The 23,359-nt window shown below is 41.6% G+C and overlaps 1 protein-coding gene across 1 annotated transcript in view; it reads left to right on the top strand.

The window, feature by feature from the left end:
- Positions 1-6,307: 6,307 nt before the first annotated feature.
- The window catches only part of lsamp (limbic system associated membrane protein), a 509,337-nt gene continuing 492,285 nt past the window's right edge, over positions 6,308-23,359 (top strand). Inside the window, exon 1 of the mRNA XM_071471505.1 lies at positions 6,308-6,593. Coding sequence (XP_071327606.1) covers positions 6,530-6,593 — 64 coding nt within the window. The 5' untranslated portion in view covers positions 6,308-6,529. The remainder of the gene's footprint in view (positions 6,594-23,359) is intronic.

Genomic DNA, 23,359 nt, shown 5'->3' with positions numbered 1-23,359 from the left:
CTGCTCCCGACCCATTTCTTGCAGTTCCTTCCGCTCAGTAGCTATTCTCTCCCCTCTAAAGCTCCATCAGCTGTCCCAGTCTGCCTTGATTTCCCTCCAGCTGTTCTCAACTTGCAGGAAGGCAGCTTTGATTCTTTTGTTAACCTCCTTCCAGGCAGCTCAAGCTTGTCGTTTTAGCCCCTCCGGAAAAAGCTCAAACCCCCTCTGTCTCCTTCTGAATACAGAAACTCTGTAGAGGGGCATTTCTTTCTTTTTTTATCACATTAATCTTCTTTACATTCTTCTTATGATCATTGTCAATCCACTTCCCAACATATAGATGAACTTCTAACAATTCGTATTCACAATTTATATTCACTTCATATAAAAATAGTCTTGATGCAATTGCATGACATAGTTTTAGTACAATAAGTACTGTCTGACATGATGCTAAAGTTATTTTATAAGAAGTTCTACTTCTTTGTGCATGTTGAAAGCTTGATAATAACTCCCATTGTCAGTCCCACTCAAACTTTCAGCATAATTTCTGGGAAGGTAAATGATCCCAGGCAGTGAAGACAACCACAAGAGCAAAAACCAACTGGGCAGGTAACAGCAGACTTGACAACACAGACAACTCCTGCGTCCCAGACAGTGCAAGTGTCACTAAATCCTCTCCCTGTACTGAGAACATTAATAAACACTGGGAGAACAGCTGTGTTGGCAGGTGGCAGCTGACACAGTCGATCAGGTAATGAGCAGAGGCGTTTTCAGTTTTCAGGAACCAGTGAACCTGTTGAATAAACAGCGAACACAGAGACACAATAACAACAGAGAGACAGAGGCAGAAGTGAAGGGGGAAGGCAGACGTTGGAGGCATCACTGTGACATTAAAACTCACTTAATCCCAAATTTTTCCCAGATATGAAAATATCAAAATTACGTGATTAGTAACCCTCTGAAATAATCATTATTTAATCATTATCTTTTCAAATTTTTATGAAAAAACGGATGAGAATGAGCGTTGTACGATCAGTCACAATTGTGACCAGGGGATATGTTGTACTTTGTCGCTGGCAGTCTCCAGCATTACAATGCCACATGTGACTATTTTACATATCAAAAAAACGCTATATAACATCAACATAAATACTGAGAGCAAAGACCAAAAAAATAGAATATAGGGAATATGCATTCGACTAAAGACCTATGTTAAGGAAAACAAAATCACACACAAATACACACACACACACACACACACACACACACAAAGTTGTTCGTGTCATATTTGCAGTTTGCGTCAGTCAGCCACCCAACACACTGTTTGTTTCCCCCTCTTACTCCACATCTGATCACAATCACAATCACTGAAGAGAGCATCTGTCTCATTTTGGGGGAAAACGGTAATGTTGCATGCCTTGTCTGGGTGGTCACCTAGATCTAAGATATCCAGAATGTGACTCAAACTGAAACTAAAAGAAAGAACAGAGTAGAAAGTAAAACAAAACAAGAAATATGTGTTTCCTGATTCTGTGACCACACTGAACAAAGTTGAGTCATTGCAAGTATACATCTCAATAATACACTCCTTGAAAATGATGTGTAATAAAAATCTTTGTCCTATCTTTATGTTAACATACTTTAGTAACCTTTACAGCCATGCTCCTCTCATGGTGCAGCCAGGAAGTAAGCAGCTCTGGTCATGTGACAATTTACACTAAACATTTGACATTGCACATATTTCATTGAGACCCCTTATTATTTCAATAGTTGCTGGAAATGCATTGATATAATATTTAGTAACTTTTTAAATTTTTAGTGTTTGACTTGGCTGGGTCAGTAGCAGGTCTACCTGGACTCCTCTTCCTCTTCATGTTTGGAGGATATTTTTGAAGGGATGGGGATAGTTGACAGCCAATCACCTGCTCAGCAGACTGGACAATACACTGGCGGATGTCCTTGGAAAGGGGAGGAAGTGGTGGAAAGCCAGGCTGCAATAAATATGCAAAAATGGTTACGGTTATTAACCATCAGAACTTGGCTAGAATTTCATATGATGCTGGTGAATTGTTCACCTGTGTATTATTGGACTGCAACCAGGAGAATACTGTCATCTCATTACTTGTAATGAAAAGGAAAAAAGTAGGGACCAAATTTCTACAATAATGAAATTTTCCACCACTTCAGACTTGATGTACTAAACTTGAGTTATTCATCATTAATTTCTTGACTGCTAAATTTTCCCTTTCATTATTGCTTAAGCAGCTTTTTCATCAGAAATCATTGCATTCACACGATATGCCCATGTCCTTGATCAAATCCTATGATTTTCGGGCAGTGGCTAAGGAGGTGTAGTGGGTCGTCCTCTACTCAGAAGGTTGGTGGTTGGTTCTCTGGCTCCTCCAGTCCGCATGTTGATGTGTCCTTAGATACTGAACCCTAAATTTCCCCTAATGGCTGTTCCATCAGTGTATGAGTGTGTGAGTGAATGGATAAATGTGACAAGTATCATAAAGCGCTTTGAGTGGTTGACTAGAAAAGTACTATTTACCATTTAGGGCTGCACCTTTACATAAAAATGTAATTATCTGAGACAGTTTGTGTACTATTGTATATCTTATATATTTGCACATTATATAATTATCCAAAAGCTTACCCTGACATACAGTATCTTTGATAACTTTAGGATCTATGCAAGATTTTGACTTAGAATTCTGTGGCTTGGTTCCACTTCAAACTCTCAACACATAATCTTATTCCACCTGGAAATCAGGGGGGGTATTTAAAGAGTATGACAAAGGCTGATGCAAAGAGAAAGGAGATAGCAGAACATATCCTTTTAAATAAGAGGACATGTCTTAGGAGCCTACATAAAATATACTGTATTGCACCATGATGGTGAAAAGAGTACAAAGAGAAATTGTGAATACTGATTGCTAATACTCTGCTGTTATTACACCCACCATGTCTTCACAGCTGTTAGCTGAGCTCTGTGCCCTGCTGCTACACTGTCTCTGTCAATGGTGCTGAACCAGAGGCTGGATCAGGTCACTCCGTGTGGTACTTCAGCAAATATATTACAGTACTGTGCACAAAGTAAACACAGAGGTATACAAATAATTTGAACTCTACTCACTATCAATGTCCTCTTAGCTCTGACTTCACAAACCCGCTTCATCACCCTCAAAAACACATCTCAATTCAAAGTTCAACTTGGCTGAACATACCAATTATTATGATTTATTTGGGTTGACACAACACACTTATGAAAACACTGGACTTGACAGAATTAAATGAAGTAATTTCACCTGCACTAACTAAATATCTCAGAATGCTTTGATTTCAATGAAGGTGTGAAATTGAATGGACTGGTAAATTCACCGTGTAAATAGCAAGATAACCACTTTCCTTCATTGTTAATGGGTTTGTCAGAATAATTTCACACTGTGAAATGGTGAATTCTATTCTGCAATTTCTTGAGGTTACTTCACGGTCACAAAAAATTTATATTTATGGTCAACAGTGGAAAAAGGAAGCATGTTGAAAGCAAAAGTTGGGATCCACTCTGGGTGAAATGGTATTTGTTACACAACCCCCACTCCGAGACAAGACAGGTACTTTTCTTTTATCGCTGAGGTTTTTGGCAGGCATGCACACACACACACACACACACACACACACACACACACACACACACACACACACACACAACAGAATGGTGGTAGTGTCATGAATAATGCATGAAAACTTTTGGTTAATACCTTACGGTTTTACATGACGTTTGTATGCTAAAGATGATCTTTAGACGCCATATGATCTGTGGTTGTTGCAGTTTTGACTACATGAATCAATATGTCATCAGGAATTATCAGTCAAGCCAATAACTGACTTTAGCATCCATTGAAACCTTTTCTTTGTGTCTTTCCCCCTCAAATGCTCCACTGTCACTCTTTACTGCCACGCTGTACACTGACCTGCTTTATTATGTCACTGGCATGGCTACTGTAACAGCATCTTTATTTACAGTCAGCCGTAAAAACTCTGCCCCCATAGTTCTTGAACCATCTTTTTTAGCACTGGGAACTGTTGTATTTTAAATAAAGAAAAACTTTTTTTGTTATGGACTTTTAGTAGTTGTCAAATATGATGGTCAACGCAGTTTCCATCCTAACTCTGGGTAAAGAGAGGTGAGACGAAAAGATCCTTTATGCAGTTCCCGCAAAATAAGTTTAATAAAGACGGACACTAAGCATACATGCATAAACATTCACTAATTAATGTGCACAGTACAACAATTGCTTCAGATCTCTCACCCCCTGCGCTGTTATTAAAGCTGTTTACTGTAGATGTGCTTTCTCTCAGCAGAGTGACGCAGCCTTTCTCTGTTCTGAATAATTCATGACTCGCCCTGCAATTTTCCAACATTTGCAAACTGACTGATGGCCAATTTGCAGCACTACTGTACATTGTGTTCTTGGAGGTACATGGTACCCTTCTCTGATGCTATCTGAATTATTAAGTGTTTGTCACTTAAATATATTTCCCTGCTGTGTTCTGCCATCTCTGAACCACAATGTGTTCTCTTAAAGTGGTCCAGCAAGCCTCAAGAAAAGGTATTATATGCATTACTTCCTGCTGAGGAGGATGGTTGTTATTCTGTATGTAAATGCATGTTGTGCTTCTTTAAAGTGTGGACTGAATTTCAAATGTAAATGTAGAAAACTATAGTGCAGCAAACATTCACATGCTGTCCTGTAAACCTGTGAGGCAACAAATCCATCCATCCATCAGTTCATCCATCCCAACCTTTTGAAGTGAGGACGACCCCAGTATACTGCCGGGAAATCTTGCATCACATTCAGACAGAGTGAAAATGCAACCCAACTCTGTCCAAGAGGGTAGTGTAGTCTCTCAGTTAACCACTCATTCCCATGCACAGTCTTCCATGATCTACACCACGAGACAGCCCGAGTGTCCATGACTGTCTCTTCAAGGACGACTCTGATCCAGATGCCTGTTGAAAAACTCATACAAAAGCCCCTGCTGAAGCATTCTATGGTTCTCAGAAGAATAGTAACATGTTGGAAATGTCAGAGCTCGTAATTACACAAAAGCTCCCTTGTAGCTGGTAGAGTGTCAGTGTTTTGCCTTAGGGCTGCTCAGCAGCATGGATAATGGCAACTGAAGATCACTGAAAATCCTCTCAGATGAGTCGGCTTAAATAAAGATTTGCAGATATTCTGGAGGCTCGATGCAGAGCAGCTGTATTAGCTCTCCAACAGCCCAAATGTGAAATCAAGTGTGGAAACCATGCCTTATGACCAGACTAATGTCGGTATTTTGATGATACTTGACGATTATACAGAGGTGAGCCTAGAAGCAGTATATTCTCATGAGATAGAAGCAGAGATTCAAATACAAAGATGTGTCAACAATGTTTAAACTATGCCCATATTTAATTCTGAACATTTCTAGATAGATAGATAGATAGATAGATAGATAGATAGATAGATAGATAGATTGATTTTCAGTATGACACTTGACATTCATCAGAGACATCATCATCTAGAAGAAGACGAAGCTGGTTTAGTGGCCACCGCCCCTCAAAATCTCTCACACAATAGTAAACAGTGCTTAACAGGGCCCATCTTTAATCATTTATGGGTTACAAATCATTTGGCAGTCATATTTGATTATGCAGGCTGTTACAATATTCACTCGACTATGCAAAATCATAACAAGATGTTCAGAATAAACCATGGCGAACGCTTTGATTTCCTTACAACTCTGAAACAAGCATAAATGATAAATAACAATATACATAATAAATGACATGAAGAATTTCATCAATATGTCATGTTATGCAATCCTGATATAATAAAGGACGGCATATAACTGTTCTTATTAAAGTAAGTAATCAGGGAATAAGATGCCCATCCATCCATCCATACATCCATCAATTTTCTATTCCGCTTACCCGAAACCAGGTCGCGGGGGGGGGGGGGGGGGGGGGGGCCTGGAGCCAATCCCAGCTGACGGAATAAGATGCCATTTATCAAATTAAATAAGATTATGATCAACTTCTCGGTTTTTCACTTGATGGTAAGGTCTTAGACTTACAGGGTAACTGCTGTTATCAACTTCATCTACACCTTTAATCAGGATATCTCCATGACAACCTTAATCATCAGACACGCTCTTGAAAGCCCCACTGAGATAATGTATGTGGCTCACCGAGCTCAGCCGAAGGGCAGCTGGAATTGTGCCTCCGTGAACACCCCCCCCCCTTTCTCTACAGCCACTAGATGGCAGGGCAGGCCAGGCCATGAGCGCACACCGCAGCGTCTCGACACAGTGAGACTCAGTCCGGCGTCTGGTTCCCCAGCACTTCTGCGGTTCCCACCGGCTGTTGCTGCTGAGCTCCTTCACTTTGAAGCGTCATTTCCCGAGGATAGATCTTTATCTTCGAGGTCAAGATTTTACCTGTGGAGGCCCGACCCTCGTCAGGAGACCAGGTTTCGTCTGGAAGAGCGCTGAGCTGTTGGACACCATGCACTACTTCTGGATTTACAGCGTCTGGATCCCCGGCATCGTTTTCCTCTTCGGATTTCAAGGTAAGGATCGGTTGTTTTATATATCAGGACGATTTCAGCAGACATAAGAATGAATGTGTTGCAACGCAGCTTGGAGTCTTTGGGGGATTGTTTGGGGAGAACTGATGTCAGCGGTTCAGGTTCACGCCAGTGTCTGGCTCGCTGAGTTCTGGCTGTTGCGCATCTGTGTTTAATGCGTGTTTGAAATGTCAAAATGTCCTGAGTGCTCAGACAGGTGGAGGTGCACTCATGCGTTTGCAACTTAATATATGTGAGGCGTGGAGGAACGTGGTGCATGCACATCTGCACAGAGTGATGAAGCCTGCCTTTGTTTTGCAGCGGACTACAGGCTAAATTAAAGCACCCATTAAGTGTTAAAAGCAAAGCTGTGATGAGCAGGAAACTCTGACAGCCAGAAAATAATCAGTTGCATTTATTTGTGGGTGCCTAATGTAGAGCAGCAGGCTCTCAGGCTGTGAAGAGGAGAGTTTTGAAGGCTGATGATGGCCCTTCTGGCAACTGGCTGCTTGTCATTAGTGTAGGTGGGTATTTTAAAGTCATATACTCACATCTAGATTTAAAGAAAGCTGCTTAGTCTAATTTGTCTACCAACACAAACCCTTTAGATGCTGGTGAATAGGCCACCTCACCCACGTTGGTCAGGTGCCAGTCATCAGCTGGTCATGCCAGCATCTTAAACTGCTGCTGATGTTTTATGTTGGTGCTTTTGCTTGGAATGGTTAAGACGGTGACAAGCTGCATCAGACAACCCCTGCTCACCATATCCACCAAAATCTCATGAGACCATCGATAGGCCAGTGACCACCTTTTTATGTTTTATAGGTAAGATATAGTGTCAGGATTTACTGTTTAAAATGCTCCAGAGTCACATACCTTTATGCAGCTAAAGGGAAAATCCCAGTTTCTTTGCAAAACTAGAAATCAAGTACTTTCTACATTTTCCCTTGAGTATACCAGTTTGATTTATTCTAGATGCCTTCTTTCATGTCCATGGTCTGACCTCACAGATCTCTCCTCTCTCCAGCCATGACTGTGCTAATCGAGCTGATTTGGCTCATCTCAGGGAGCTGAGAGTTGAATCAATTAGCTTCTTTTGTCTCCCACAGGAACACACTACCTAGACCAGCGTACACTCTGACCAAGCATATTGGATTCACTTTAACACTCGACTGATGCTGGCAGGCTGCCTGCAGGGTGTGAAGTACCAGGGTGGGTGGGTGGGGGGAAGTGTGAGGGGAAAATGATGGGAAGAGAGAGAGAGAGTGACAGGGTGCAGGAAGAGAGAAATTAGGTCCATGTATGAAATATTTATTCTGTTACTTTCACGTTTGTAATTAGACATCAGCAGTAGATGATTCTCTCCAGCCTCCGTCCATTGTTCCACTTTCTGTAAGTTTCTCTGTGTTTCACTGTCTTGTGACAAATGCTCTGTGTTTCAGCTTCGTGTCCTGAATCTAAGTAAGAGCCTGAAGATGAATGAATGTTTCAGTGAAAAATTAGCTGTGATACCACTGGTCTTTCATCAAAGAGCAGATGATGATAAACCGACTGCTTAACCATAGTCTCCACTCACTATGACTTAGTGCTGTAAACTCTTTGTTCTCCTCTCTGATCTTTACTCAACCACTTGTCCTCTTTTTATTCAGCCCATGTCGAGCTTGTGTCTGTCCTGAATTTTAAGGTGCTGCTGGGATATTTCCTCTCACAGAGAGTGATGAGAAGTTTGCTTTTTAACTTACAATAATACTTTGTATTTTTTCACATGGTAGAAATGACTGCCCAGTGTCTGCACACAGCCCTGACTGAGTTCTCTGCCGTCCTGATCCTGGAAACTCCTGAGGTGGGAGATTCTTCCCAGATGCAGAGAGATGACAGCTGTAGATTTTCTGTCTGTCACTCAGAGCTTCATTACATCTGGCATTCAGCAGCTTTTTCTGCTTCCTCCTTCTATCTGTGCCTCAGTCTTCTCCATCTTCCACTGCTCAGCAGCTTGTGTGTCTGTGTGTGCGCATATGTGTGTAACAGTGAGTAACACTTCACTGCGGATCTCCACCAGTTTTCTAGTAATGACCCAGTCAGATGGAGACCGTTGTTATTTATCCGGTTGTTGTATATTTTATAGGCTGAACCCTGGCAGAGCAAAACAACCACATACAGAGAATATAAGTACTATTAGTGTGTCAGAGGTCAGATCCAACATGTATTTCTACCACAGACGTCCTCTGAGGTGAGGAGATCAGTGATTTTTACTGACTGGTTTTAGTTTTTACATCACAAGCTGGAGGATAAAAATGTCTCTGTCTTCCTTCTTCTGGCTGCAGCTGTAAACAGGTGAAGTGTTGTGTAGGTTCAGCCTCAGTGAGTCTGACGTCTTTGAGCTGTCAGAGAATCAGCCTCAGAGCTGGAGAGCCACTGACAACAACAAGATGTTAGTGAGATCAGCCTGTCGTCTTTTCTTAGACCTTTTACAGATAAACTGTGAGTTCGATCAGAATGTGAGGGTGTATCATTTAACACCACCTGTCATGTTGTTCTTACATGATCACCTCCTTTACACTGATGATGTCCTCCTATGATTTACTAGTTTTGTCAACAGAACCTTGTCTGTTCATTAAATAGTGAAGTTGGTTCATCAGAATCATCTTGGTACAAACTCCCAGATTCTTTCTGTCAGTAGGCTGACACTGTTCGCTTCACTAAGAACAGTGACTCTCCTGTTCTCTGTAAAACAGCATCTGCCCAGCACCTGAAACCAAACTAAAGATCTTTTTTATGTTATGTAACTGGAACTATACTCTTCAAAGAGCTGCCTGAATACTTTGATCCTCATATTTGCCTCTTCATCAGGGGACCAGAGACTTCCTCTCCTGATGTTTCATTTGATTAATTAGGACAAATGACAGAATGTAGTTTTCATTAGCAGCTGCTTTGCACTTCACCTTCACAGGGCGTGAGAGAGAAACAGGAACAGTGGAAGATAAAGATTATGGGACAGATGATCTTCAATTAAATCTAAATAACTTATTTCATCTTCCTTTTAGGATCCAAAATCACTAATGTGATGATTTGACTTCTGTGTTGTAGAAAAGAGGATTTGCATAGTTCAACCATTTCACACAATGAGACAATCAAACAACTCCTCCTTACTTCAGGCCTTTCTGCAGATTCCACACAGTGATTTGATCCTTTTCTTTCTCCAGCTCCAACTGTTTTATGCAGCGTAAATAGATATAAATAAACACAGTTCTGTATTGTCTCGGTTGCAGGTCAGTCGAGGCAGAGGAATCTGGAAACTGGCAGAAAATGTATTGAGGTCAGAAACACAGTGTGGTGGTAAATGGCAGCAGAGGCTGAGAAATATGGGAGGTAGAAAGCGTCATGTTCAGAGGCCGTATAGAGACCGGTTAAGAAGCTCAATAGTAGTCGAGGGCAGAGATAAAGATCAGAGGCAAAATGGGAAAATGCTGCTGTGATTTTGAATGTTTGATTCACTGAGATGATCAGAGATCCACATCTGCTCAGTCTGCTTCAGTTTGTCTTATCACACAAAACTCATTTCTTCCTGCTGTCCATATAAATCTGTGTTTTGCTGTGAGCTGACAGATAAGTAGCAGATGAAAATGTTGGTAAAATCAACAGATTTCTTTCATAGAAAAATTTTCCTGCCAGTTGTAATCACCTGATTCAGCCTTGATATCCCAATTGTTCTACAGTGTAGAAGGTTCTGCTCATAATTTAAACAATAAGGTAAAGAATGAAATATTCTTTATTGTAGTTTATCTAGTGACAAGTATTTCAGTGAGTCTTTAAACATCTTTAATACTGATGTCGAAGATCTTATTAACTGAGATTTTTTAACTTGGAATTTTTTTTGTCTGGATCATTCAAAGTTTCTGTTGAAGACACTGATCATTCTTCTTTATTCCGAAGTTGTTTCAGGGTTTTTTGTGGGTCCAGCTCAGATTAGACCTCAGTCTGATCTGAACCACTGTCAGTTATTGAGCCTCTTCTCGTTGCTGCTGATGGTAAATCTCTTCCTGTCACAGTGACTCAGTCAAAATGTTGTATAGGTTTTCAATATCACAGAAAAGCTGAACACACAGAACAATGACACTGATACTGAGACTCTGAAACAGCTGCATCCCAACAAAAGAAGACGGGTCACTTTCAGTTTGGTAGGTCAAGTATTATTAGTGTTATTCGTGTTATTAGTGTGATTAGTGTTATTAACAATATTGTTGAAGCACATTAAATGTTTTTCCTCAAGTCCCGTATCACACAGACAAAGGGCAGGGAGAACAAGCCTCAGTAACAGGAGCCATAGAACAACAACACAACTACACAAGAGATCAACACAGACTGAGAAAAACAATGATGATAACTTTCATTATACTCACCTCCTGTGCTGATTGTTTTGGATGTCAAGTCATCATCTGAGCAGTGAAAGCCTCCACTCTCCCAAACATGAAAAGAAACAACAATTTCTTCTTTGTTTCTAACACACAAACCATCGTCCCAGTGGGAGCTCTGCCCAGGAAATCAACAGAAACTGATTTTCAAACCAAAATGGAAATTAGTGAAAACTGTTTAAACTTTGTGCTGCGTCTAAGAGTGTCCTTCAGTCTCTAGCTCCACAATGTGGATCAACCACAAAACACTGCACTGACTGTTTCTCTGTTGATGGCTGTCACAGTGATGAGACCTCAGAGCAGAAGAGGATGGTGAAACCTGAAACCTGTTTTATTCGTGAGAGTCAGCAGCACAGGCAGCATCACAGATAACTCCATGTGTTTATACAACCACTTGAATGTCATCAGGAGACACAGAGGGTCTCACTCTCTGTATCTGGTACACAGCCTCAAACCCACAGGACAGAGTCACATCTGTACAACTGTTGACCAGACTCTCCGAACTGCACCTGAAGGCAACTCTTACTATCTACTGAGAATATTTCAATATTAAACAAAACAACTTGCACTGGCTCCATCTTGAACCATGATATTCAGCTCATGGTAAATGGACTAATGGACTTTAACTTATACAGCACATCTCTAGTCTTACTGACCACTCAAAGCACTTTACAACACTTGCCACATTCACACATTCATTCACACATTCATTCATCACACTCATACACCGACAGTTCAGCCATCAGGGGGAACGTGGGGTTCGGTATCTTGCACAAGGACACTTTGACACGATGCCTGGAGGAGCCAGGGATCGAACCACTGAGCTCATACAGCAGGGTTTTCTCTGGTAGGTCGTGATCAGAGTCTTGGACAGAAGCAGCTTCCTCAGAAACTTAGATAATAAATGTGTGGTGTCTGAGAAGAGGAGCGGCTGTGGCTTTAGTCTCTCAGTGTGTTTGCAGTTGGATCTGACTGAGCTCTCTGACTGAAGGCAGAGATAAACAGCTGTTTGAAGAGGATGTGATGATGCTCATCAGGGTTCGACCATCTTATGCTATCAGGTCAGTTGTGTGAACATGTGAGTGTATCCTGTGTTTAAAAATGTGTTGTGTGTTGTCTGTAAGAACATATTGTTACATCTCATTGTAACTTTTGTTTTTTGTTTTTATTAAAGTGCTGTTTTCATTTAACAGGTTTTTATTCCAATGACATTTTATTCTCAACACATGCAGTTAAATCTTTATCCACGTTTGTGCTTTTGTGCTTTCGCTGCCAAATGACTTAACAATAAGATGCATTTGGATAATGTTCAGTGTGTCTGAGCCAACAGTGTTCTGATGATGAAACCATCAGAAATGAATTCACAGTGAGGTTTTGAAATAGAAAGAGAAAGCTGGAGGAACATAACACAGCTGCTTGAAATTTCAAAGTCAGAAAGTGACTTTGTTTCCAGCTTGAAGGCAACATTGATGTTTGTATTTTATTAAGTTCTGCTGCTGGTGTGAGTTTTTCCTTATTTCCATTTGACAAAAAGGAAACCATCTGAGGAGAGAATAAAACAATGATTATATCTCAGAAAAAGAAAAGAGAAATTGCTTATATTTTGTTTAGATATCGACTTTTATACTAGAAACAAATGCATCAAATCAAATCAAACTGATTTGAAGTATATTTGACACAACAGCATCTCAGCACACAACAACACCGATTATACACATAAAAAATAATAATAGGCATAAAAAAATAACAATAGAAAAAAACTATTCCCTAAAACTTAAGAGAAAATATAGTTTATTTTATTTATTTATTTAATAGGGACAATGCAATTTAACATTGTTCCAATACAAAGCATGAAACTGATGTGAAACTGATCAGCTATTGCTGATTTTCAACTCTTGTTGGTCTTGTAGCTTTAAGGAGATAGAAGAAGAAGTCAGTTGTTGTAGATGCGTGCAGTGCTGAACAACATGTTTGTGGTCACATGAAAAAACTCGCCTTGTTTCTTCTGCTGTGTTTTCTCTCCGTGTCATCTGAACAAAGATATTGTCGAGTCTGAAGAAACCGACGACTGTACAGCAGCTGGTTGTAAATTTCCCCTGGAGACGAGTGTTTCTCTGTGCAGAAGCTGCAGCCGATGATCAGGAGCAGATAGTTCTACAGTGAATGCAGCATAATAGACGTCATTATGAAGTGAAGGCTCAGCGTAATAAGCTGAAACCATTTTTCAGTGCAGAATGTATATGTCTGGTAGAAGTTTACACATCGTGGCAGAACTTTGCAGAGACTCTTTCCCTGACAGACTGAGCTGGGGACAAACTCTCCAAGTGATGTAAAGCTGCAGACGTTCTCCTGAGCTACAGCAGCTGCTTCACTGTTACAGCTTGGATTATATTTCTGGGGAATCAGGCAGGTGTTTGGAATGTTTGTAATGAAGCTGGTTTCAGGTTGAACACGAGCTTCAACCAAATCCACAGTCTCCAACAGGTTGTAATACTCACAGTAAATCATAGACTTTAATGGGATGTTAGAGTGAAATCTCACAGCTTTGCCTCTGCTTTTCAATTTGCATATGTTACAGTATCTTAGTTATTCCTACATGTCAGAGAGAAACTCAGTGAGACCTTTCAGTTTGTGAGGAGAGAGCAGAGGGAATATGGAGAAACCATCCACTTGTCTTCAGCTCATTTACATTTGTCTTTGTGGCCTCAGAGTTGACGGTTTGAGCTGTGCTTCTATATTATATTCACTGTGTCTCTTATTTATATATAATAAATAGCAGCTTTATTTGCTAATAGCACAGTGGCTGTACTCACACTAATGTGAAGCTGAACCTGTGAAGACAAATCAATGTTGTGTCAGTTCAGTCCATTGAGCCTCCACGGCTCAGTGAGCTTGTGGCTTTTAGTGAACTATTGTTGGACTAATGTGATGAGAAATAATGACGGCCATGGATGAAGTGAATAGATTTTGGTGGCCAAAGGTCAAAGGTCAAGGTCAGTGTGACCTCACAAAACACTTCTTTGCCATTTTTCAAGACTTCACACAGCAATTATGACAAAATTTCACACAAATGGTTAATATATATATGACTGGATGAACAAGGATGTAGTCTGAGTCGTGGAGGCAAACATCCAGAGGAGGTCATTCTAGTTTGTCATTTGAATCATGTTAAAGTCCTTCCAGAGTCGATCAACTGTATCTGCATTATTAAAGAGAGCCACTTGTAGTGAGCAGTGATTTCCACATGAGGCCTGTCCTGTGGACCGAGCACTAGTATGATTATAGAGAGACTCCATAGAGCCCATTCACTAATCCAGTCATCCATGAACGTTCAGTCCTATTTCCTCTGCTCAAAATCTTTTATTCACACTCTATTTTGAAATGTAAGCCGACCAAATCAATCTCTCTTTATAAATCACATTTCACACATCAAATGCTCTGCAACACACTTCAGAAATATTCAGAGAGCGAAGAGGATGAAGAGGAATATGGAATCTCTTTTTCCCATAAACCACCTTGAGTCGGTGCTGGAGGAAGATGTGTGAGAGCTGCTGGGAGCTGCTCTTCACAATCCTCCACTCCACTGAGCTTCAGATTATACACACCGACACCAGCATCAACCTTTGGTTATTTATTGATACATTTATTTGTCACAAATATTCTGACTTTCATTGAGAATATAAAGTGTTGTCTTCCAATCCAGACAAATGTTTTTTTCATGTTGTAAATATTTTAATCTGCAATTAACGTATCACTGTTTGTAAAACGTGTTGTGTTGTCAGTGTTTGAAAAATGACAGCGAGTTGATATTCTTACTGGAGACGTTTAATATCTCTGGTAAATCTCCAGCCCTCCACCTACAGAGAAGGTCAAACTGCACTGAGGCACATGAAACACATTTCTTGAGTGTGTGTGGACAAGCAGCTTCAGACCTGAGAGATGAAAAAGAAAGACAAGAAATACAGAGAAGAAAGGTAGAAACCTCAGTTACCAGGTGCATGTTCTTCAGAGTGTTTGTGTGGAAGTGGTGACTGAGTTGAGCAGATCTGGAGGTCAGAGGAGATTTATGAGTCAACTCGTCGAGGAAATTAATGTTGATCACAGAGAGAAAGGACACTTCTGTCATCAGTTCTTTGTGTTTCTCACCCTGCTCTGCCCCATCCTTCCTGTTTGTCCTCCTCTCTCTCTCTCTCTCTCTCTCTCTCTCTCTCTCTCTCTCTCTCTCTCTCTCTCTCTGGTTCATCAAGGTTGTCCAGTGTCTCAGTTTATTTCCAGTTCATGATTTACTGAAGTGACTTTCTCTTGAAATGACGTCATAGACTTGCATTTCAAGAGCAGAGGGAAGTGAGAGAGAAGGACAAAGACACAAGACAGATAAAGAAGGAGAGACTGTCTAATGAGATGGAGAGAAAGATTGTTTTGCTGCCCTCTAACAAGAGTCAGGTATTCTCTCTCTCGCTCTCTCTCTCTCTCTCTCTCTTTCTCTCTCTCTCTCTCTCTCTCTCTCTCTCTCCTCTTCTTACCACAGGCTTTTTAAAATGAACCCTGATAACAGTGGCAGTTATTTATATGGTAATTCACCAAAGAAACACAAAACACATTAGACAGCCGCAGTTTAGCAGAGTGGAAACGAGATATCCTATGTGTCTTTGGATGTATGTGTGTGTGAGAGAGAGAGACTCCAGCGTGAACTATGAGCAGAACGGATGCAGAAATCTGACTTTTTAAAGCCTGATTCTAACCAAAGGAAATAAACTGCACTGTTCTGTCGGTGAGATCTCACCTGTTGAAGATGCTGAGGGTAACACCTGCTTTCAGGCAGCTCGGTGTCCAGAGAGAGCGCTGAGAGTGGTACAACTCTCATGACTCTCATATTTTTTAGATCATGACTCTGTCCAGACTCACTTCCCCTTTGTGTCAGGACCTCAGCAGCATATTAGACATTTAGTGGGACGCTTCTGCAAACTGACTCCTTCTCTACCAGCTCGGAGTCAGACTTTTAGTCTGCGTGCAGAGAAGTTTTCTTTACCAGCAGCATATTAGAGAAGTAAATAGCAATGAAAAGGTGGATCAGCAGGGATTCACCAAAACCTCTTCATATTGAGGTGAATGATGCCAGTGCTTTTATATATGGTGAACAAGTCTGATGATTTCAGCTCCTAGTTTTGGGCTACAGAGGAGCCAGGAAGAACATCAACTGTTGTTACCTTTAATGCACTCTCCATACTGCCTCTCTGTCCATAGGACTGAGATGGACCCAAAATGTAATGAACTTATCCAGGCTGTCTTCCAGGATGACCCGGACTGCACTGAACCTGCAGGTCTCTGGACTGTGAGGAGACACACACGCTGACAAGGGAGAGAATCTGCAGCTGTTAGATTTCTTTAGTGGCTGTTTGGGTTGGCAGGCTGCTCACGTTTGCAGTGTGTGTCATTACACTGCTTGTCTGCAGCTGCATCATGTACTGCCTCATTGTTCCTGGTTTCAGTGAGGATTGTTGCTCTGATGCTTTTGTGTTTCTTTGCTGCTTCCTGGCGTCTTATCGACCAGATGTTTTATTAAAGTAACCACTGGAAGTTATTTATATGGTCATTCACCACAGAAACACATCACACATTTGGTTAAAATTGTGTGTGTGTGTGTGTGTGTGTGTGTGTCTGTGTTATTATGTGATTCTCATTGTGTGGATTTGCTGCTTCTCTGTGTGTTATGTGAGGAGCTGACCGTGGTGCTGAACCTCAGTCGTTTCATCCTTTGTCCTTGTTGCTGCTCGACTGCAGTTTAGTTCTCAGACGTCTTGCTTTGACACTGACTCATGCTCATGTTATTGCTCATTATAAAAAGGAGACCTGTAACCACGGCCTCCTTATTGTACACAGCAGTACTTCAGGTCTTTGAATTTGGCTTTAAGGTGTTTTTGTTGTTGATCTGTTTTGTGTTTGCTGAGATGTTGATGCGTGTCTCCTTATTGAACAGAGGACTCACCCCCACATTAACCATGATATCAGCCTGATGAAAATAAGCAGTGTGACATAAAGACCAGATGGATTTTTGATGCTTCAGACTGCAGTCACTGACCCACAGGGCTGTTATGTATCATGGTTTTGTAAATTTAAAAGATAAGAATTCAGGGATACAGTTTTACTAAGATCTGAAAATATCCCATCACTTCACAAGTGGCTTCACCTGCACTTTCTAAGATGGTTCCCTCCTCTCTGAATCATAAAATAGATGAGATAGGGAAACCTCCCTTATACCAGTGATTGAAGTGACCAGGTGCGATTAGCTGGTAAAAGTGTAAAAGTGGATCAGAACTGGATCAGTTTTCTTCTTTCCTTCTGGCTCTGGTCCTGGTCTAGAATTGTGCTTTGGCAGCTTTCAAACATCAGTGTGAATCAAAAACACACATTTGTCACCAGTTCCACTCATTATCTCTGTGAAGATGACCATCAAATGGATCTTCCTAACAGAGATAATGTCTGAGGGGTGGGGGCACGGTCACTCTGTCCCTCTGTTGTCTGATGCTGATCTACAGCAGTGCACTGTGGCCTTCCCATAAGACCCACTAAAGTAATTAGCTCGGAGCTGTTTGATGAACTAAATGATGTGAAGTACAACATCATTTGCTGAGCTGTTCCTGGTTCAGTTATAGTTCCCTGGAGCTTTGTGGGTTTCAGTTGTCTGTGTTATTGTCTTAGCAAAGAGCAATGAAATGTTTCACGATAAAATGTAAAGGAGTTTATTTCTTCTGTCACCACACAAGGAGCTAAAGATTCTTCAACCTCAGCTCTGTCTGTCTGTGTTGATGTTCGATAGGGACTTTGCTCTCACTGCTTGATGCCACATTTTATTTCTTTCTACAATATGTTTCTACATCATGATTGATCCTGGTATGAAAAAGAAAACAGTGCTGTTGTTGGCTGTGTTTTTATGTGGAGGGGCTGAATATTTCCCTCTCAGTCTACTGTCAGTTGTGTTACTGCAGTGAGTTGAGACACAGTGACACAAGGTTCACTCTCCACAGGTTGTGTGACATCAGGGTCTGTTGTGTTAATGTCATGTGTCGTGCTGACAGAGTCAGGAGAAGCTCCAGGAGTGAACGTGACCCACAAAGAGGTTAAGAGAGACACAGCAGGCAGGAGGCCAGGAGAGAGCGACACAACACAATCCACTGCCAAGGTCACACACCCACACTGCTGCACACACACTGCCTCACTGCCAGAGGTTACTGAGCTGGCTGGTAGAAATATTCCCACCGCTGAAGCAGCTGACTGGCATTAACAGCCTGTGGCCATGGCCACGGACCAGGAGCAGCCAGTCACAGCAGGAGAGGGCATGATGGGAACAGGGAGGGAGCGAAGAGCCAGAATCTGTCCCAGAGGTGAGATACAAGACTGGCACAGACACTGATGCAGGTTTAAAATGACAAACTGGCTCTGCTGCCCTGACTCAGTCCCAGAGGAGAGAGACTGGCTAGATGAAGGAAAGAGAGAGAGCGGGCCACATGTTCAGGTGACACAGGATGTTTTATTCAGCACTTTGCAGTGGCCTTACAGAAAACTCATTTCTGTGTCCCTTTCTCTTTTGTCGCTACATGCATGAAATATATTTGAAAATGAGAGTGACTGTGAAAACCAACCTCATCATGAGGCAACTGAATGTGTCCTTGATGTTTGAATGAAAACAAAACACCTTCAGTCAGGTCTTCAACCTCTGAAGGCTCCTAAATTCTCACTGTCACTTTAGACTGGCAGCAGTCTTTGTCTTTGTTATTTGATTCACTGTTAGTTTCTCCTGTGAGACACAGACACTAACACAGGTTCATTTCTACACAGGCACATGATGTGATGGAACGAGCACAGTCTCTCTTTCTCCCTGATCCAACTGTAGAGCAAGACAAGCAGGGCTGCACACACTAAGACTGTGTGGTGAGGTGGAGGAGAACCAAGAAGCCTCCAGCAGGAGGGAGGAAGCAACAGAAAACCTGAGCAGTGTGTAAAGCCATAAATGGCACTGCAAGATCCCTGAGTCCTACAGTGGAGGTGATGAGGCTTGATACGTATCTTCAGGAGTTCCCCGTCCTCCCCTTCCATCCTCTCCTCAAAATAAAATCTGATCTGTGGAGAGATTTACAGTCTGCCATGTTGATGCTGTTCTCATTCTGAAATCACTGGTATCTTCCAGTCGTGCAGCAGCTACAACAGCAGCATCTCTCATGTTAGAGACTCATCCTGTCGTCTCAGAGTTTGTAACTTGTGAAAAGTGCTGGATCTACTTTCCTCATCGCCCAGAGTAGGAAATAAAAAGTCCAGGGGGAAGAAAACAAAACAGGAAGCAAAAACAAACAGAGCAGAGTTGGAGTGATGGATTTGAATAGATGATGAGAGACATGTAGAGAGAGGGAGAGACTGACAATAGATGCAGCTTTATTGAATTTACTGTAAACAAGTTATATATGGCCCCTCACAGCAGAATTAGTTTCCATGGGAACAAAAGTCTTGAGTAACTGGTCTGTTCATCTTGTTCAATGTTTGCTTTCCAAACTGTTTTAATGATATTAACCAGGCTGAGCTGGAGGAAAATACATTAGAGTCACATCTATTAACAGAAATCTGTGCTTAGAGGAGTTTAAACAGCTTATTATTAAAAACCTCTTAAAATATCTTCAATCAAAAATATTTTAGAACAAACGAAGCAGGAGAAGTTTTCCTCACCACGAGACTCTGCATGAGTTACATCTGTATAAAATGTGACCTTTGACCTTCAGTCTATTGCAGGTTAACACTGAACAGCCCAGCATGTTCTTATTGAACAAAGTGATGTATTTTACATTTCTCATCAAACTCACACAGAAGCAGTGTTTGCTCGACTGGGACAAAAACCTCCAGATAAACTGAACTGTTTCCTGTTCACTGCTGTAGTGAATTCAGTTTTATAGAGTTTTCTTCACACTGATTGTGCAGCAGTGACACAAACCAACAAAACCTGCTGAAGAGAAAAGGACTGAACAAAGTGTTTGCTCAGGGTTTTGGTTTCATGGACACTGTGAATTCATTTCTTCTGAGTTTTATTCTCATGCAGATTCCTTGAAGGTCTCCGGCTGCCAGTTGCTCCTGTTCTGCAGACCTTGCACTTTTTGTTGACATATACAGTTTGCATAATTTCTATAATAAAGAGAGCAGTTTGGCAGATAGTGTTATCATGGGAGAAGCCCAGATAGTGAATCATTTGAATTAGTAATGACTGGATAACGCTCAGACACACTTATCCATTAGATCCAGAGAGAGGATGGACCGTTGTGATGTGTGTATTATATAATATATATATATATATATATATATATATATATATATATGGAGAAAGCTGCATGTGTGTGGTGAATTTCAGAGTCAGTATTAATATGACATGAATGAATCCCCCCAATGGCAGAAGCTTGTCCTCTCTCTGACTTCCTGTCTGTGTGTGTCAGTGACATGAGTCCAGCAGCTCTGTTTGTCCCTGATCAGCTTCATGCTGAGCTGCTGGATGTTTGAACGTGTCTGTGCAGACAACTTTCATCTTTGCTCATCAGTCGAATCCTTTCTACTGTGACTGGTGATAATTTGTAGCTTCCAGCTGTGGTTGCTGTCAGTGGGACAGATCTGCTGGTGTGACTGTGATCAGGACCCATCAGGTTGGACAATGTAGGAGTTTAGTTAGTTTCATTATAATCAAACCTCAGAGAAAATGTGAAAGGGATGAACCCTGAGCGAGAGGCACAGAAAGACAAAGATCCTGCATCTTTCTCCTTTAATGGAGGATGTTTGTTTTCAGTGGAGATTATTCTGAGTGGAAGCTCAGCTTCTCTCCTCCGTTCTGCACGGTGGCACACAGATGATCACATCGTGCTGTTTGCCAGAGTGAGAGGCTGGAAGTGACGAGATCAGCCTCTCAGAGGAAATGATGAACGGGAGCAACATTGTGTTGATTTTGTTCTGCTTCAGTGACTCACTGACTTTCAGTGAACCTTTAAACCAGCTGGGCCCAGAATCACATCATCTCCAGGTTTATGTGTCTTCTACTTTATCATGAAAATCGGATCATGACAGAGAGGCTCCTGTGTTTGCATCAAATACAAACAAGAAGAGATGAATTCAGGAGACAGGAGTTATTTGATGAAACCAGTTGAATGAGTGAAAAGAAAATATCACAAATTGATCAGTACGCTGATATTTGTCACTTTCATCATTCTTTGCTTTTTATGAACGTCAACAATTACATGTGTTGCATTTGCATCCTCCTCCTCATGAACAGTTTCTAATCTGTTCAGTGTTGGATCATTTTATATTCAACTATTTCTACACTGATGCTTTATTCACTTTGGTCTGAGATGATTTGTCTCCTCACACTCACAGCAGCAGCAGCAGCTGCTGTCAGTCAGATGAGACAGAAGCTAACTGTGTGTTTGAGCTTTCACACACACACACACACACACACACGCACACACACACTCACACACAACTCTGAGACTGACTCAGTGGTACTGAAGTCAACAGAAACAGCAGGATGCTGTGTGTGTGTGTCTGACAGCCAGAGGAGGAGCTCGGGCTGAAAAAGAGAAGCTGCTGGCTGAATGATTTCTATTCTGCTTTTCTAATGATTTCTAGCATCAGAGCCCAAATAATACTTCACACCCACTCACTAATTCTCAGTGGCTTGTTGAGCAGGACGCTGCACTGTGGAGTCCAGCTGTCTGAAAGGAGAGGAGCTGCAGCACCAGCAGGCTGAGGTGAACTAAACCCAGCAGAGCTCAGGGATGAAGGCGCCAGACTGTGATCAGTGTCATTTTAATGTAAATTTCACTTGATAAAGTTGCCTCAGTTCAGCAGGGAGAATATCGACCTGTCTTCTTCCTCCTCTTCCTCTGTGCTGTTGTATCTGGAACATCAAGAGATGTGTAGGTGTGAGATTGTGTTTGTAAAGATGTTACACAGACAACAGAGGAACAGAAGAAGGAAGGTTACAGATCTGCAGGTCAGCTCTTTCTCCTCTCTTCTTTTCTGTTGAGGCTTCAGTGACTCCGAGCTGACAGATCCACATTCACATCGTACAGGACGTGTGTCAGTGACTCTGTGCAGCTCACACACAGATGCATTTAATAACCAACACCAGGATGGTGTCAAATGTCAGATCTTCTCAGCACAAGTTGGCTCTTTGAATTGATCCAGTGTCAGAAGTTATTTTGAGACTCAGGCACCTGTGTGTGTGTGTGTGTGTGTGTTTGTGTGTGTGTGTGTGTAGCTCAGGGATGTTGTTCTCTGTGGCATTAAGAAACCTTGTCAAAGGATCACACTGATGTCATTCTCTGTCACTCATCAGGTCCATCAGGTCTTTCTGAATCACTGCTCTTCCTCTCTGTCTGTGAGTTCGTGTCGTCACCTTGCAGACGTGGTGCGGAGTTAGAAAATGTCCAAACAGAGACAATTTGAATCTTTCATGATGATATTCAAAAGTTTGACCTTTGAAGTCTGATGTGTGTTTGACAATCACTGTACAGCTCAAACTATCTGCACTGTTCTCACTTTCAGGATGCTCATTACTTCAGCAGCACTTTCTTCTTCTCAGTGCAATAAAAGTGTTTCTACTGAAGTCAGATATGTTTCAGTCATAAACCATGTGATTGTGTTCATAGAGTGACAGGATGCTGAAGTGCTGCACACGGTGACAGTTTCTGAAGATTTATTAGACTCTGACTTTATCTCTTGGCTCCATGTGTGTGGTCGAACAGATGAGATGAGTCTGTGATGATCCTCCAGGGGAAAGCAAATCAAAAGGTCATGTGTCATGAGTGGTAGAGTTTCACAGAGCAGCTCCTGAGCTGTAGGACTGGCTCCATCATGTGTTTCTGTCCTCTCTCTGCTCCTGTCTATTGTCGTCCAGAACAGACTGTGAGCAGGTGAAGCCAGACTGTCTGATCGGGGACAAAATAATTGGCCTCTGAATAACACGGCTGCTGTCTTGCTTCTTGCAGTTTCTTGTTAGCTTCAGCTGCTTTGCTTTGTTGAACACTGAGGTTTTTTCTCTATACCTAAAGCTGCTGTAGAAGTTTTGGTTGTTTTTTGCAACAAACCCTGTTTTATTCCTGTCACTCTCACATTCTTCTTTATTTCTTGTTGGCCTGCTGTGGCGTTCACATTCCTTTAGGCTGAAAAACAAGTTATTTGTTGCTGGGATGTAGAAGCAGAGTTTATGTCTCCAGACAAAGTGTTGTTAGCTTCCCTGACGTTAGCTGATTATTGGACCATTGGAAAAGTGGTTTTTACATTACATACACATTTTTACATTGTGTTCACAGTTTTCCATCTTAAAATGTCCCT

The sequence above is a fragment of the Trachinotus anak genome, unplaced genomic scaffold (genome assembly GCF_046630095.1).
Source record: "Trachinotus anak isolate AG129_WGS33_773 ecotype Australia unplaced genomic scaffold, CSIRO_AGI_Tana_v1 ptg000034l, whole genome shotgun sequence".
NCBI lineage: Eukaryota > Metazoa > Chordata > Actinopteri > Carangiformes > Carangidae > Trachinotus > Trachinotus anak.
Note: the sequence above shows the minus strand (reverse complement) of the source record. Positions and strands in the feature narration are given on the sequence as shown.